This window comes from Leucopleurus acutus, assembly GCF_964270905.1.
Source record: "Leucopleurus acutus genome assembly, chromosome: 2".
NCBI lineage: Eukaryota > Metazoa > Chordata > Mammalia > Artiodactyla > Delphinidae > Leucopleurus > Leucopleurus acutus.
Genome location: NC_139143.1, coordinates 63,728,686 through 63,746,485, shown reverse-complemented (window position 1 = coordinate 63,746,485; position 17,800 = coordinate 63,728,686). Strand labels below are relative to the sequence as shown.

The 17,800-nt window shown below is 37.6% G+C and overlaps 1 protein-coding gene across 1 annotated transcript in view; it reads left to right on the top strand.

The window, feature by feature from the left end:
- The first annotated feature begins 8,403 nt into the window (after positions 1–8,403).
- The window catches only part of KLHL20 (kelch like family member 20), an 80,207-nt gene continuing 70,810 nt past the window's right edge, over positions 8,404–17,800 (top strand). Inside the window, exons 1-2 of the mRNA XM_082832788.1 lie at positions 8,404–8,510; positions 9,434–9,497. Coding sequence (XP_082688914.1) covers positions 9,475–9,497 — 23 coding nt within the window. The 5' untranslated portion in view covers positions 8,404–8,510; positions 9,434–9,474. The remainder of the gene's footprint in view (positions 8,511–9,433; positions 9,498–17,800) is intronic.

Sequence of the window (17,800 nt, the reverse complement as noted above, 5' to 3'; positions counted from 1 at the left end):
GATATATTTCCATTTCCCCCCTCCTCGCCTTTATGTTATGGTTGTCATTCATTTCACTTCTACATATATTATAAACCAAACTATACATTGTTATTATTTTTGCTATAAAGTCATTAATCTTTTAAAGAGATTAAATATAAGAAAATATTCTTTCACATTTACCCACATATTTACCATTTCTGGTAGTTTTTGTTCCTTTATGTAGGTCCAGATTTCTACTGCATATCATTTTCCTTCTGCATGAAAGATTTCCTTTAACATTTCTTGTACTGCAGATCTGCTAGTGATGAGTTCTTTCAGCTTTTTTATGTGTCAAAAAAAAAATCTTGATTTTGCCTTTGTTTCTTGAAAGACATTTTTGCTGGGTACAGAATTCTAAGTTGACAGGTTTTTTTCTTTCAATGCTTTAAAAATACTGCACCAGTCTTCTGATTTGCACTGTTTTCTATTAAAAAGTCTATTGTCATTCTTTTTTGTTCCTTTACATATAATGTGTCTTTTTTCTACTTTTAAGATTTCCTCTTTATTGCTGGTTTTAATTGATTTGATTAAGGTATTCATTGATGTAGTTTGCTTCACATGTCTTGTGCTTCCTGCATCTGTGGAATTATAGTTTTCATGAAATTTTGAAACTTCTCAACCAATATCTCTTAAAATATTTTTTATGCTATCCCACCCCTGTCTCTTCTTCAGGAACTCCAATTACACATATATTAGGCCACTTGAAGTTGTTCCCCAGCTCAATGATGCTTTGTTCATTTTGTTCAGTCTCTTTCTCTGTTACATTTTTGATAGTTTCTATTGCTATGTCTTCAAGTTTACTAATCTTTGCTCCTGCATTGTCTAATTTGTTTTTAATCTGATCCAGTGAATCTTTCATCTCACACATTTTTGCTTCCATATCTAGAAGCTGGAGTCTTTCTCTAATATCTTCTGTGTATCTTCTTAATATGTTCAATCTTTCCTCTACCTCCTTGAAAGTATGGAATATAGTTTTAATAACTCTTTTATTATCTTTGTCTACTAATTTATCACTTCTGCCATTTCTGTGTCTGTTTCCACTGACTAACTTTTCTCTTCATTATGAGTCATATTTTCCTGCTTCTTTGAATGCCTTGTAATTTTTTATTTGATACCAAATATTGTGACTTTTACTTTGTTCAGTGTTGTTTATTTTGGTATTTTTATAAATATTCCTAAACTCTGTTCTGGAATGCAGTTAAACTATTTGAAAACAATTTGTTCTCTCAGGACTTATGCTCAAGTTTTGTTACACAATATCAGAGCAATCTTTAATCTAGGGATAATTTTGTCCCACTACTGAGGCTACACTCTTCTAAGAATTTTACCCTATGTCCTGTGAATTATGGGATTTTTCACTCTGACTGTTGAGAATAATCCCACCCCTATGTACATTCCACAGATTGTTCCTTCTAATCCTAGTGTTTTCCCAGGCCTCAGGTAGTGTCTTCACTTGTATATATTGATCGGTACTCAGATTAAGATTCAAGAAAGGGAACATCCCTGGCGGCCCAGTGGTTAAGACTGCACCTTCCAACGCAGGGGGTGTGGGTTCAATCCCTGGTCAGGAGCTAAGATCCCACATGCCTCATGGCTAAAAAAATCAAAACATAAAACAGAAGCAATATTGTAACAAATTCAATAAAGACTTTAAAATGGTCCACATCAAAAAAATCTTAAAAAAAAAAAGATTCAAGGGGGTCCCACCTTAAAACTTACATAATGTTATATGTCAATTACATCTCAATAAAGTTGGGAAAACAAAGATTCAAGATAAATACTCTGAAGCTGTCTGGAACTCTCCATGTAGCCCTTTCCTCTTTGGTACTCTGCCCTGAAAACTTGGGTTGCCTTAGTCTGCCCAGACTCCTAAATTTGTCTCATCAATTGAAGGAGATTGTCAGGCTCTGCCTGGATTCTCCTTTCCTGATCTGTGGCCAAATCTCCAAGAAAGAATCTGGGACAATCATAAGCTTCACTTTGCTTGTGTCCACTCTCAGTGTTCATATTCTGTGCTGCCTGAAACTATTATTTCATATATTTTCTCCAGTTTTTAGTTGTTCCTGGTAGGAGGGGAAATTCAGTCCCTGTTACTCCATCTTTCTTTTTTTTAAGAAACATTTTTATATCTTAATTATTTCATAGTCATTTCAGTGACTTCTGTGAGTCACTGAGCTTTCACTTAAATTTTTCATTTAAAAATCTAGGTAATTGGGGCTTCCCTGGTGGCGCAGTGGTTGAGAGTCCACCTGCCGATTCAGGGGACACGGGTTCGTGCCCCGGTTCGGGAAGATCCCACATGCCGCAGAGCGGCTGGGCCCGTGAGCCATGGCCGCTGAGCCTGCGCGTCCGGAGCCTGTGCTCCACAATGGGAGAGGCCACAACAGTGAGAGGCCCGCGTATTGCAAAAAAAAAAAAAAAAAGAAAAAAATCTAGGTAATTGCATTTGTTGAACATCTATGATGTTCCAGGTACTTCCTAAGTACTTCACATGTATCATGACATTTATTCTTCATAAGTCGAGACAGCACATCATCATTAACTTTCTTCTTGGACCAGGATAAGACATGACCTTGACTAGGTATTATTTGGGGCATGTATATTCTGGTGTTTAAAATATATATTTTTTGGTAGCATTGAAAGGGTTCCACCTGGCAGAAGTTTGAGCACACTCTAAACACTTATTAGGTGTATTTCCTACGTAGATTCTTCAGTGATTATTGTGATTTTTTTCTTTATTGATGAAGTTTTTTCATAGTTTTTACAATGGTATGGTTTATTTTTCATGTGTATATATGTGTGTGTCTGTATATACACACACACACATATTTAAATACATATAAATATGTACAGATTCTCATGTGAACTCTCTATTCAACATGGAGATCTGAATTGTGCATGAGGCCTTTGCCTTAGGATTTGCATTTAAATGGGCTCCGTCAAACTGCAATGTATAGGAGAAAATTTCTCACACATCCTATGTTGGTAGGGTTATGATTCCATACCTGCTTTACTCTGACTAACAGGATGGCCCACAGTGCATTATGAAAAACAAACAAACAAACAGAATTAGCCCAGTTCTTTTAGGAATTCTCCTTTACTTTTATGTATAGAAAAGTCTGCATGGGTGGCTCCTCCTTGAGCCTTGAGGGAATCTGACATATCCAAGTAAGTAAATTCTCTAAATTTAATGTCTCAGATTACGATCAGCTACTCAGGATTATACAAATCCCTGGGGCTCTAACCCAGGGCTATAATCAGATGTATCATGATGTCATGAAAAACTCAGATTTGTAGCTGTCCTTAGCAAAGAATTTCTCACTCTTACTCTTTATCTGCAGTCTTGAGAAACTGGTATCTGACTAAAACTCATCTAAGGGGATTTACTATGTTTTTCCTCAGAAATATGCTCACAGCATGCTTAGAGTTCTACTTTTTTTTAAATCTTCTGTTTCTTCACATCTGGGAATAGCTCTAAAGTCTGCCTCCATTTTTATGGACCTTAGTTTCTGGTTACCTTATAAGCCATTAATAATTAGTTTAAATGGTACCCATTTGTAAGTGGTTAGTGTTGCTTAAATGTTAGATTGCTCCTCTACCACAAGATAAACCCATTTTGTGAAATAACTTTGTTTTTCCTTAGCTAATGACTTATTCATCATATGACTGGAGGGTTAGTAGGAGGCAGGGAACAGATTTGAAATTCTAAACTAAGTTGGTCACTTTCTCCTTAATGAAAGCAATGGGACTCTGGAGGCAATCACATCACATGCCTTCACTCTACTCAGTTCTCTCTGGTGACCTAAATGGGAAGGAAATCCAAAAAAGAGGGGATATATGTATACGTATAGCTGATTCATTTTGCTGTACAGTAGAAACTAACACAACATTGTGAAGAATTATACTCCATTAAAAATTTTTAAAAAAGAAAAAAAATAAATGCAGAGGATTCACAGTATACTGAAGGCATACACAGCACTCAGATTTAGAACCTCTGAATTAGGTGCTGACTAGTCTTATAGATTTTGATAGGCTTTAATTTAATCATGAGTCTAAATTTTATCCTGTGGATAACTGAGGGTCTATATTATATTTTAAGCAAGGATGGAATATGATTATAGTTTTCAAAGAGCATGATTAAAGCAAGTCATTTAAAGGAGGTTCAAACATTAACATATTTGCCATTTAAACAGTAACAATCTGCCTACAATTCATATATATATATATATATATTTTAAAGACAAAAGCAATACCATTTCATTTAAAGTTTTCTCTCCTTAATTTCTAAAAGTTATTTTTGTGGGGTTTTTTAAATTGAGGTATAATTGACATATAACATTATATTCATTTCAGGTCTACAGAATAACTATTTGATATTTGTATTTATTACAAAATGATCGCCATAGTAGTCTAATTAACATTTATCACTATACATAATTACAAAATATTTTTTCTTGAGATGTGAACTTTTAAGATCTACTCTCTTAGAAACTTTCAAATATGCAATACAGCATTATAAACTACAGTCACCATGTTGTACATTACATCCCCATGACATATTTATTTTATAATCGAAGCTTGTACCTTTTGACCTACTTCACCCATTTCACACACCTCCTGCCTTCGCAACCATCAGTCTGTTCTCTGTATCTATGAGCTTGTTTTTTGTTTGCTTGTATAAATGAAATCATATGGTATTTTTCTCTGTCTGACTTATTTCACTTAGCATAATACCCTCAAGGTCCATCCATGTTGTCACGAATGGATAAAATTTCATTATTTTTTATGGCTGAATAATATTCTATTATATATATAACATTTTCTTTATCCATTCATCCATTGATGGACACTTAGGTTGTTTCCATATTTTGGCTATTGTAAATAATGGTCCAATTAACTTGGGGATATATATATCTTTTCGAGTTAGTGTTTTCATTTTCTTCAGATAAATACTCAGAAGTAGAATTTCTGGATCATATGGTAGTTCTATTTTTAATTTTTTTAGGAACCTCCATACTGTTTTCCATAGTGGTTGCACTAGTTTACATTCCCCCCAACAGTACACAAAATTCCCTTTTCTCCACATCTTCACCAACACTTATTTCTTGTCTTTTTGAGAATAGCCATTCTAAAAGATGTGAGATGATATCTCATTATGGTCTTGATTTGCATTTCCCTGATGATTAGTGATGCTGAGCAACTTTTCATGTGCCCATTGGCCATCTGTATGTCTTCTTTGGAAAAATGTGTATCCAGGTCATCTGCCCATTTTTAAATTAGATTGATTTTTGTTTGTTTGTTTTCTGCCAGTAAGTTGTATGAGTTCTTTATATATTTTGGATATTAACCCCTTATCAGATATATGTGTTGCAAATATTTTCTCCCATTTAGTAGGTTGCCTTTTCATTTTGTGCAGAAGAGTTTCCTACAATTCATATGACAAATTTTTAAATTATAAGATGAGTGGGAGTGACATTAGATTGATTTTATTTAACTTTATACTTTATCACTTACTAGTTTCATTCTAACTAGCTGCAGAATCTTAAGTCAGTCATTTAACACATATGTACCTCAACGTCCTCATCTATAGAGTGGGGATAATCTCTCTCTCCTAGTGTTTTGTTTTTAAGGCTATTTTTGTAGAATTTGTGGTGATTATTATCTAATAGTTCCTATAGTACTATGAATATTGTAAAATTGTTTTCCATTTTACAGAGGAGTTTATATAAGCACAATTTGGGTTGCTTACACAAGATATCCAAGTTCATGGATTTTAAATCATAGATTTAAATTAAATCTACATAAAACCAACCACATACCCCTCCTGATATCCTAAAACTCCCTAGGATTTCCTATCCCCAACTCAAAACTCACTGCTTTCTGGCTTAGTCTTATTATTTTGCACCTGAAGTCAACCTTAAATTCCCAAATGAGAAAGTAAAGACTGAGAGCTATCTTAGTGCCTACATTTGGTTCCTTTATAAGTCATTAACACACTCTGGGATTAATGATTAGCTATGGATGGCAGTTATTTTAGATTATAGCCATTAATTAATTGTATGATTGAATTCTACCAAGGAAAAATTTCTTTTTTAAAGTCCCCAATTTAATCAAATAAAATCTGCCTTTATTTTCCATCAGCCATAGCAAGAACAGTTCTGGAAATATTGATCTGTATTCTTTCTCACATGTGACTGTCCCTATAGTTAATATGGAACTTCCACATTTTCCTCCTCTAATTTTCAAGGTTTTGAATTTAGGATCAACTGTTAAACCTAAACTGAGCTGAAATATCTCCAAATACCTTCCATAGAATTTAAAATAAAATCTGAACTTCTTACAATATCCTACAAGACAATATATGATCTTGTTCTCGCCTATCTTTCTTACCTCATATCTAATATTATTTCTAGTCACAGTGGCTTTTTTTAAGTTCCTTGAACAGGATGAGCTTATTTATGTCTCAGGTCATTTCCCTTTGCTATTCACTCTGCTTGAAACACTCTTCTCCCAGCTTTCCACCTGGATTGCTTCTCCCTCACCTTTTAGATCTCAACCCACCTTTTCAGAGAGCACTTACCTGATCATGCTAGTTAAAGCAGCCTCTCCTTTCCCTAAATAGTCACTCTCCATAACATCACCTGTTTAGCTCCTTCCTAGATAGCATTTGCCACTGACTGAAATTATTTTACTTATTTGTTTACTTGTTTATTTTGTCTATATCCTTTTACACAAACTAGTATGCTTTTGGCTGCAATTAATAGAAACCCCCAACTCGCTTATTGGAAATTTATTATCTCACATAACTACAAGTCCAGCAATAGGGAAGTGTCCGGGCAAGGGAGAATGAGTAGTTTAAAAACTACATTCAAGAACCCCAATTCTTTCAGTCTCTCTGTTCTACCATCCTTATTGTCTAGCTTCATTCTCCTCTGCCTTCCCTCATAGTTGCAAAACAGTTGTGGTCTTCCAGGTGTCTCATCCAGGCACAACAATGGCCAAAGGGAAAAGATGCTATTTCTTCCTGCGTCTCTTCTAAAAATGCTAGGAAATCCTACCCCACAGTCCCCATTAGATTTCCTCTGATTTCTCATTAGTCGGTATTGGTTATTTGCATGGAGATGGTTTAGACCAATTACTCATAATGAAAAAGTTGTTCGAAAGTCAACCATCATAACCACATAAATGATCACTAGAGCTTCAGGATGGTGTCTATCTTGTTCACGACTGTATTTCCAAAGCCTAGCATGGTACTTGGCATGCAATAAGTGCTCTGTTGAGTCCATTTAAAGAAAGAGGAGAGAAAACTGACATTTGTTGAGTGCCTACTAAGTGCCAGACACACATGATCTTCATTATAATTGACTTCTCTCAACAATTGTATAAAAAGAGTATTATTTCCCTTTTATACAAAGGAAACTAATGCCTAAGAGATTAAGAAATTTGACCAAGGTCACAAATCTGGTGAATCACAGGACTAGGATTTGAAACTATCGGTGTCTGGATCTAAAGACCATGCATTTCCTACTACAAGCTAATTAACAAAATGCATTCTTTCCCTTTCAGACACAACTGCAAAAATCTGTGTAGATTCCATGTGAAGAACAGCTAAAGAAAATCTGGTTACGTTCATGCTCAGCCTATAATAGTTATCAGGAAACCAGCAACAGTCTTTCACTGATATTACTGAAATTGTATCCCCCACCCTATCACTTGTTTGTTTTCTAAACATATAGTGAAAATTAGGTGGCTGTGTGCTATGGGAAAATCAGGCAAAGGACAAACAGACAAAGATTTTTTTTTTTCTCAGTAATACTAAAGTGAGTTCAGAGAAGTGTTTGGTGAAGTGTCTCTTGTAGAATACTAAGTGAAAGGGAAGCTGACATAGCCTTAAAATCCTGAGTAAAACCCTGGTGTCTTGAAAGCTAAACTGGGAAATCTGGAGCCTAATAGATATATGGGGCCTAATAGATATATATCGACTGCATGTACGCATGTGTCAATCATTCAATCCACAATAAGGGAAAAGATTGCGCCAACAGGAAACGCACCAGCTACAAATAAATCAAAATTCCTGGCTTTCCGTGACTCCTCCCATCTTTCTATTGGCTTCTGATGGGGAGAAGAAAGAAGCCTTCAGTATTTAAATATTGCCAGTTCAGCGGTGAACTAGCACAGTGGTCACCGTGGGGATACAAGGAACTGGTAACGAGGACTGGCAGTCTTTGAAGGGACCTAAGCCCCCAACAAAGGGCGCATCTACTTCCTTATCTGCGCCGGAACCTCTTGGCAGAGTACGTGGGTTCCAGAGGGAACGATTTAGAAACAGGACTACTTCCTGCTGCTGAAGTGGGGCGGGGGGTGTGGGGGAAATTAGCTCGAGGAGCGGCATCCTCCTTGCGCTACCCGAGGCAGAGAAGAGGCCAGAGAGGAGGCGGCGGGCGGAGGAGGCAGAGGAGCCTGCCGCAGAGAAGAAAGTGTCGGAGCCGGTAGGTTAGCAGCCTTAGAGCAGGGGACAGTGGACAGCACCCAGGACTCGCTTTGCAAATCTGTGGTCCCAAGTTGCCGAGCTGCCCATTGGGTAGGGGCCGTGCGTCTCCCGCCGCCTGTCAGTCGGCACCAGGAAGGGACTGTTGGGGGACTGGGGCTGGGCCTTGCGGGGCACCAGACTGCGCTCGAGCTGGCTGACAGCCCTACCCCGGAGCCAGGGGAGCCGCTGGGCCGTTCTGCCTGAGGGCGTGGGGTTCCGCACCCTGGACAACTTCCCTAGACAGGGGTTGGAATTTGTGGGGAAGGAAGTGGATATCGTGAGTCCCACTTAACCCTCGGGACCTAGCGAAATCTTGCCAAGTGGGTGGTGGACATTGTTTCGGGAATTGAGGGAAGGGCTTGTAAAGAGAATGTGAGTCTGGAGCCATAGTTTCTCTACCCTGTTCTATCTGCCCGGGCTATCGAAAGTGGAGTTGTTTGTTAAGTTAAAGGCAAGTGACTACTCCTACTCCTGTCCCTTCGGGACAACTTAACAGCTTTCAGATCCGTTGTTAAACCAGCGTGTTCCCTATCCGATCTATCATGTTAGTACTGCTATTGGTATCTGGTGAATACTCTGTAGATATACTTGATAGGTCAAAGTTAAATGTCTCCAAAGCACTTTTTGAAGAGAGACAAGACTAACCTAGCAGTCGGGACTATTTAGCGCACTTACCCTCACATTCACATAGAATCTTTTTAGCATTCAGAGTAAAGATGGTCATCTTAAAGGTACTAGGTAAGGGTTATGATTGTACATCTGCAAAAGGCCTGTCGTATAATAGGATATAAAGTTCTTTATCACTGAACGAAATTATTGTATAGAGATTGTTATCGGAAAGATCAGAAATAGTTTTTAAGTACTGCTTTTCTATTGTCTTAGGTTCGGCTTTAGAGTGTGGTGAAGGGTACTTTTCATGTTGCATGGAAGGAAAGCCAATGCGCAGGTAGGCATTTAGGAAGAAAACCTTCGGTTTCACTAAATGCAATTCACATAATAATCCAGGGCTTCATTTAAAAAAATTTTTAAACGTTTTCAAATCTTACCAAATTCTGCTTGTAACTAATGATTCTTGTTCTAAAATAAATCAAAAGTAGTATCAGGAATTAATAGCTTTTTAAATAGAGTAAGATATAAAACTTAAATTGCTAAAGAGTGCTGTGAGTTTTATGTAGTTAACACTTCAGTTTTCCTTTTTGCATGGTAATTTTTTGTGGTAATCACTAAGTGTACTGTGATACTGTATGGGTTTATTATAGTCTTCAACCATAGAATGTAGAGGGTTCTGTTGCCACATAAGACTAATGATTGCTTATAATACGCTGTACTGAATGTCTAATTATGGTTTTGGTTATTTCATTGATGTTCATTAATACATTTGTTCTATTAATTAAAATAGCTGCATTGCAGGGAAGTTTGGTCGAGGACTAAAAAAGATATTGGACATAACTTAGTCCATAGAAAAATAGAACAGTGTGTGGGAAAACATAGACAATTCTCCTAACCCTAGAATTTAGAAATTTGGTAATGCTTTTTCTCAATCTGTTCCAACAAATAGAACTTAAATCCTTATTGAAAATCAGCCCACTTCTATTTCTTCATTTGTAAAACTCATTTTACATTTATTGAACTGTATTTAATCATTTTTGTTTAACGTCAAAGATAAATAGCTCTGGTAGACCCTTTTAAGAGAAGAAGCATTTTGTGATGGGGGGATGACTTAGAACCAGGAGGAAGAACCAGAATATAAATGTTTTTTCCAAATCAGTTATTGATATTTTTGATTGCCCTTGACCTGTTTACTTCTTTGTGCCCCAGTTTACTTCTGTAATGTATCTGACCAGGATATTGGGAATTAATGAATGCTTGCAAGTGCTTTGAGATCGCCAGATGAAAAGATGTTATGGATATAACAAATACCATTATCTTATTTGTGTCTGACTCTAAAGTAGGAATAATATTTGACTGAAAGTACATGAAGAAATTAACACATATTAAATGCTTCATCACTTCAACTTCTAACATGATTGCAAGAACCACTGATTGCTTCTCATCCTCAGCTGCCATAAATGTCATATCTTATGTAATTGTTTAATATGAGCTTATTATTTTTCAAAAAGAGAAGGCACAGCATGAGAATGTTTTTGGTTTATCAGTAATTTCTGTATAAAATATTTGCTTAATCACTCATACCTACCCTTTTTTTTTCTTGCTTTTTTTATATAATATTGCCAGTTGTTTAAACATATTGGAGAATTCTGATGCCATTAATTGTTAAGTTACAGTTCTTTTTTCATCACCATCACTTGGCCAGAGCCTGGCCTACCACTGCTCTCTGGTTTTACTTTTACCTGCTACCTATGTTAAGTCTTGGTCACACCCTTTCCTTATTGGGCTGTCATTCTTGCTGCTGCAACCCAGAAAGCAGTCTCTGGAAAGTAATGTTGGGTTTATACCTACCAGCTATTGGAGAAGCTTTGAATGAGAAATAACTGTTTATATTGAGATTATTTGAATACATGTTTGTTCTCACTACTAGAGTGTGAGCTTTTTGAGTGTCATATGTCTTCTGTATCTTTGTATCCCTGGCACCTAATGATCACTGAATAATCGTTTGAATGACTGAACAGCTGAACCGTATCTACAGACTTTTCCCGTGAGGGGGGAAAAACTATGAACAAGAAAAGATTGAAAATTGCTCTTAGGGTATTCCAATGCTTAATCATAAAGCTTTATGAAACTGATTGGCATTTTATTAGTAAAGCTTCATTGCATTCATTTATTTAACTACCTGTTATGGGTAAATGCTACAAAATTTAAAAGCTAAGATATTCAATGAAAAGTAAGTCTCCCAATGCTGACCCTAGCTCCCAATTTTCCTCTCCAGAGGAACCACCTGAAAGCAGTTTCTTATGCATTTTTCAGTATTGTAATGCATATACAAGCATATATAGAATATCTCCCCTTTTTAAAAAACACTAATGTTTACACATCATGCGCAGTCTTCTGTATCTTTCTTTTTTCACTTCACACATTATCTTGTAGATATGACAAATACATAGACCCACCTTATTCTTTTTAATAGTTACATAGTATTTTATTATCTGTAAGTACCATAGTTAACCAGTCCCTTTGAGAGACGTTTATTTCAAACGGTTTGCTGTTACAACCAATTCTGCAGTGAATATCCTTGTATGTGGTTTTTGCCCAGTTGTGTAAGTATAGGATAAATTCTTAGATGTAAAATTGCCCAAAGAGTATGTGCATTTCAAGATTTTGGTTAATATTAACATATTCCTCTCCTTAGAGATTATACCAGTCTGAAGTCTCACCAACAGTGTGCCCGTCTCCCAAGATACTATTTTTTAATCATTGATTTAATTTAGAGATACTAAAACATTTTGCAATGTAATTCTTCCATCTTTTCTTAAATATACGAATAGGAAACTGAGCCTGATTTTATTAGGAATTGGTTTATTCACTCACCAAACATTTATATAGTACTTGTTCTATGCCTGTATACTGTATGTATACAGATGAAGTGATGGAAAGACATGTAAACAGGTACCATAATACGACATGAACAGGACTTTATTTTTTTTGGCTGCGTTGGGTCTTTGTTGCTGCACATGGGCTTTCTCTAGTTGCGGCAAGCGGGGGCTACTCTTCATTGTGGTGCACGGGCTTCTCATTGCGGTGGCTTCTCTTGTTGCGGAGCACAGGCTGTAGGCGAGTGGGCTTCAGTAGTTGTGGTGCACGGGCTCAGTAGTTGTGGCTTGCGGGCTGTAGAGCACAGGCTCACTAGTGTGGCACACGGGCTTAGTTGCTCCGCAGCATATGGGATCTTCCCAGACCAGGAGATTGACCGTGTCCTCTGCATTGGCAGGCGGGTTCTTAACCACTGCGCCACCAGGGAAGTCCCATGAATAGCATTTTAGTAGAGATGTAAACCTGTGCTCTGTGGAGATGAGGAAAGCTCACCTTCACAGAGGTGGTGATATTTGAGCTGGATCTTTTAGAAAGGATAAGAATTTGCTTTAAAGAATGTGCTTTAAAGGATAAGAATTAAAGAAGGGAGATAATAAAGACACCATAAACAGAAGGAACAGCTGTGCCAAAAACAAAAACGAAAACACAAAAAGACACCAAGACCTGGAAGTGTATAACATGTATGGAATGGTAAGTATATCTGGAGTGTAGAGTATATGAGGGAGGAAGAAGGGGAAACAAGGGGGAAAAATCATGGAAAACGAGGCTATAACCATGGGAAAGAGTTCAACTTTACCCTTTAGGTATTTAAGAGCCAATGGATGTTGTTACACAAATCAGATTTGGTTTTGGGGCTGATATTTAAGAAGATAGGATGTAGACCAGAAAGAGGGAAAAAATAATGGCAAAAAATACTAATTTAAAGGAGTTGTAGTAGTTTAGATGAAAGCGGATGAGGCCCTGAAGTAGATCAATGGCAGTGGGGATTGAGAGAAGAGGATGGAATTAAGAGTTTAATAGTAAAATCAAAAGGATTTGGTGAATATAGAGTGAGGAAAAGGTAACGATATAAATGACTCCAAAGATCTTAGCTTGGGAAACTAGGTGCTGCCATAATGAGATCAAAAATACAGGAAGAGGGGCTTCCCTGGTGGTGCAGTGATTGAGGGTCCACCTGCCGATGCAGGGGACGCGGGTTCGTGCCCCAGTCATGGAGGATCCTACATGCTGCGGAGCGGTTGGGCCCGTAGGCCATGGCCGCTGAGCCTGCACATCCGGAGCCTGTGTTCCGCAACGGGAGAGGCCACAACAGTGAGAGGCCCACGTACCGCAAAAAAAAAAAACCCCAAAAACGGGAAGAGGAACAGGTTTTACTAAGCCAAGAATAGATTCTCTTTTGTATTCTTTAAGATTATTATGTCTAGGAAACAGCCAGGTAGAAATAGCCATCATGTAATTGGACTATGGATCTGGGGCAGAAGAATGGTTTGGGCTGGAGAGAAAAAAAAAATTGTGAGTCATCAGTATGCAGAAGATTCTTGAAGTTGTAGGTGTGAATGAGGGTAGAACAGAAAAGGAAGATGCCAAAAGCAAAATCCTAGGGAGTACCAGGGGTGTTTAAGGTGGGGCCTAAGATGAAAACCCATTGAAGATTCATAAATGGGTAAGAAGCTTTAGGTTCTTTGGGTTTTGTTTTATTTAATTGTGTCTAGAGATTTTTTTGATAACGTTCACTCATGGTGAAGATCACAGATGAGCTCCTTGAGTTCAACATCAAAAGACAAATCCCATTCAGATCTCTTGTCTTTAGAATTTCCAGTTTATTCTACTTAGTCTAAAATGTATGCTTTAGAATAGTAGTATAAGGAGACTTCCCTAGTGGTGCAGTGGTTAAGAATCCACGTGCCAATGCAGGGGACACGGGTTCGATTCCTGGTCTGGGAAGATCTCACATGCCGCGGAGCAGCTAAGCCTGTGTGCCACAACTACTGAGCCCGCATGCTGCAACTACTGAAGCCTGTGTGCCTAGAGCCCGTGCTCTGCAACAAGAGAAGCCACCGCAATGGGAAGCCCACACACCGCAACTAGAGAAAGCCCATGCGCAGCAATGAAGACCCAACTCAGCCAAAATATAAATTAATTAATTAAAAAAATAATAATATAAGATACACCTGCTTGATTTGGCTCTTTCTTGGTGTGCCATGCCAAGTTGGCTTACTCAACACCTCTCCTTTCTTTCCTCCTTCTACTATATAGACACAAGAAAAAAATATTATACTTTATATGTTTAATATTCTTTGCATTTGGGGTTGGCTGTGTAACACAGTGCTGCCAATGAAATGTCAGTGGAAGTTGCTGAGAGGTATCCTAGGAAGACTTGCTTTCCTGACATAAAGGGAGACCAGCTTGTTTGCATGGCCAATTGCCCTTTCTCCATCTTACCTTAATTGCTGGGCCAAGGCACCCAATGCTGACCCTCATTTCGTCCAATAAACAGTGATGCCTTAAGGCTGAAGTATTCATGACCTACTTTCAGATTAAGGAATTAACTGCTTGGCTTTCTGGTGTGGTAGGGAATGTACTGCCTAGTGGATGCTCTTCTAATAAGCCTCACTGGCACTTTGAGATGTTATTTCTGTTTTAAGGATTTGTATGCTCAAATCTCTAGCTCTCCCTATTCGTGTGTGCTCAGGACTTTAAATGAGGGTTATCTCAGCTGAATCTTTTAAGAGCAGGCTGTTAATTTACAAATTAAAACAAACGTTTGAAGTATAAAGGGAGAGATGCTCATTTGGTAGATAAGGAGCACAATTCCAAGCTAAGGAAAGATTCTGCAGGTCTTTGGACTAAGAGATAAAACTTGATTATAAATGCTTTAGAAGGCTATGTTTTTCTAAACTTTTTATTGTGTTTGATTTCAAATTATCATAGCCACTTATAGAACATGACTCTTTCCTCAATTAAGACTATTACTTTTGAAGTAGATCTGAGGAACGAGTGCCATGATAGCTGTGAAATTTAAGTTGACTCAAATATTTGGGGTATGTGGAAATGCTGTTATTAAATGTACTTAGGGAGGTACTAAAGTTGTAGCATTCCTTTAGCAAACATGAAGAATATTTAAGATATTTTATTTGTTCTTTGGTTTATGTTTCCTACATGCACATGACTTGATTCTCCTATCATTCGAGATATCAGTATTCATGGGAATGACCCATGCATTTATCTAGCCTGCATTTCCTTGACCCCCTAAATTCTTGGGACTTTTACCTTCACTCACTTCAAAAATTCATTCCTACTATCACTCAGAAAATCTCTCTCTGAAATCGTTTTAAGTCCTGATAACTTGTTTTCTGACCATAACCTCTTGAATGTCCATTCCAGCTGTTCTTTGACCTAATCATAATCAACACACTTTTGTCTCTTGTGTTTTTACAGTTTACTCCTGCAACCACTTTAACCATTTTCTAGCCACCACTCACTGAACTCCCGAGTTTGTCCGTGGCATTTACCCATTCTAGATTAAGGCAGGCATTTATATTCTGTAATTTGGGCTGTTGATAAAACCAGCCACAGGGAATTCATGCTACTGTATTCAGAGTCTTTAATATCATTTGGGCCAACAGTGTCATCCAACAGTATTTCTGTGAGTCCCTAATCAATGCTTACTCATTCCCCACAGTAGCTATTTCACATCCTTACCCATTCTTCTCATAATCCTCTTAACACTCCTTTCAGTGGCAGCAAGTGACCTGCTCCCCCAAATCCCAGCTTCACAGAAAAAAGAGGCCATCAGGTATGAACTTCCTCAAGCTCCTGACTCCTCCTTACCCAAAAATAAATGTGTCTGTTTCCACACTATGTTTCCTCCCACGCCCTTACTCTGACCTCTTATGGTGAGGCCCTCTCCCTTTTGTCTAAGATCCATTCTTCTGTATTTTGTTTCTAAATACCCCCACTTTTCAAGAATTTTGCTCCATCATTTATTCTCTCCCTCTTTACATATATTTTAAAACTTCTCCCTCCTTCTGGTTCTTTGCATCAATATATAATCATTTTCCAGTTATTACTCTCTTTAAACAGACATAGTAGTTTATGTCTCTTTTCACAGCCAAGCTTCTTTCTAGAAATACTGCATACTCTCTCTCTCTTCACCTTCATTGACCACTGCCATTGAATACCTCAGGATTTTACTGAAAGTTTAGGGTTAATGAAGGAGACCATAAAGGTTTGGCCATTCATTGTTTTCTCACTGGCTGTTTCTCTCCTTAAATCACAACCTGCCACCACTAGTTTTAATCAGTCTCTGTTTCTTTTCCTTTCTAATTCTCTTTCTCGCCCTAAAACTTTCTCCCTTTGAAATTACTGTTACTTTATTATACTGAGTAGTTTAGTCCTCTTTGTTACAATCTTGCTGCCTCTAGAACAGAGGTTAAAAAACAAAATCCTCGTATATCTTATAGGTGGTTCGTATATCTTATAGGTGGTTCATATAAGTGCATATCTTATATGCACTTATCGTATATCTTATAGGTGGTTCATATAAGTGCATGGCATAGTTTCACATGAGAGAGTGGTGGGGTCTGTGGTGAACTAAGATTCCAAGCCCTCCTAATGATATTCAAATTCAATTTAAATTTCAAAACAAACCAAAAAATACTGCAGACGAAGTACATCTAATGGTCTTTATCATCCCAAGGGGCCCTCACCTTGCGTTTTATAATTAAAAGGCCCAAATAGATGTTTTCTTAAAAGCACCATCTGTCTCTGAAATAAACATTGCCCTTTCCCACAGAATGTGAAAGAATAATTGAAAAAATTTTAATAGCAGCTTTTTCCTTCCAATTATATGTACAAATTCAAATGTAGTAATTAGTTTTTTGTTTTTTTGGGTTTTTTTTGGCTATGTTGGGTCTTCGTTGTGGCACGCTGGCTTCTCTCTAGTTGTGGCATGCAGGTTTTCTCTCTACTTGTGGTGTGCGTGCTCCAGGGCATGTGGGCTCTGTAGGTTGCAGCCCCCAGCCTCTCTTGTTGAGGCGTGAGAGCTCAGTAGTTGTGGTGCGTGGGCTTAGTTGCGCTGCGGCATGTGGAATCTTTTTCCCCGACCAGGGATCGAACCTGGGTCCCCTGCATTGGAAGGCAGATTCTTTACCACTGGACCAACTGTAGGGAAGTCCCTACAGTTTCTTAAAATGATTTCATACATAATGTCTGATTTTTTTAGATTTATTGACATTTTGGTAAATGTGAATCCTTCTTGTTTTATTTCATTTTGTATGTTTGACAAGACTTCGCTCTTACTTTTTTTCTTTCCTTTATAGCTACATTTTGAATCATTACTTTCTCCATGTTGTTATTTCCTTTCAACTTAGGTCAACATAGTCTCTTTGTAAAAACCAACAGTTTCCGCTAATAAAGAAATTTTATTTATTAGTCAAATTTATTAGCCAGTTATTAGTCAAACTTTAATTTGTGTTAAAATAACCTGCTTGCTAAATGCAGACTCTGTAACTACACCCCCAGAGATATTGATTCTCTAGCCCCCCTTAAGAATCTGCGCTTATACCAAGCACCCCCGCATAGCTGGTGTTAGAGAAACAGTATTTTAAAACTTAATGTAACAGCCTAACAGGAATTGGGCAATCAGCCATGAAGAAAGAGTATCTAGTCTTCTAACAACATTTTTACTTCATTTGAAAGAAAAGGCACAAATTCAAACCATAATTCTAAATCTATCAGTACCGTATTTAGAAAATGTGG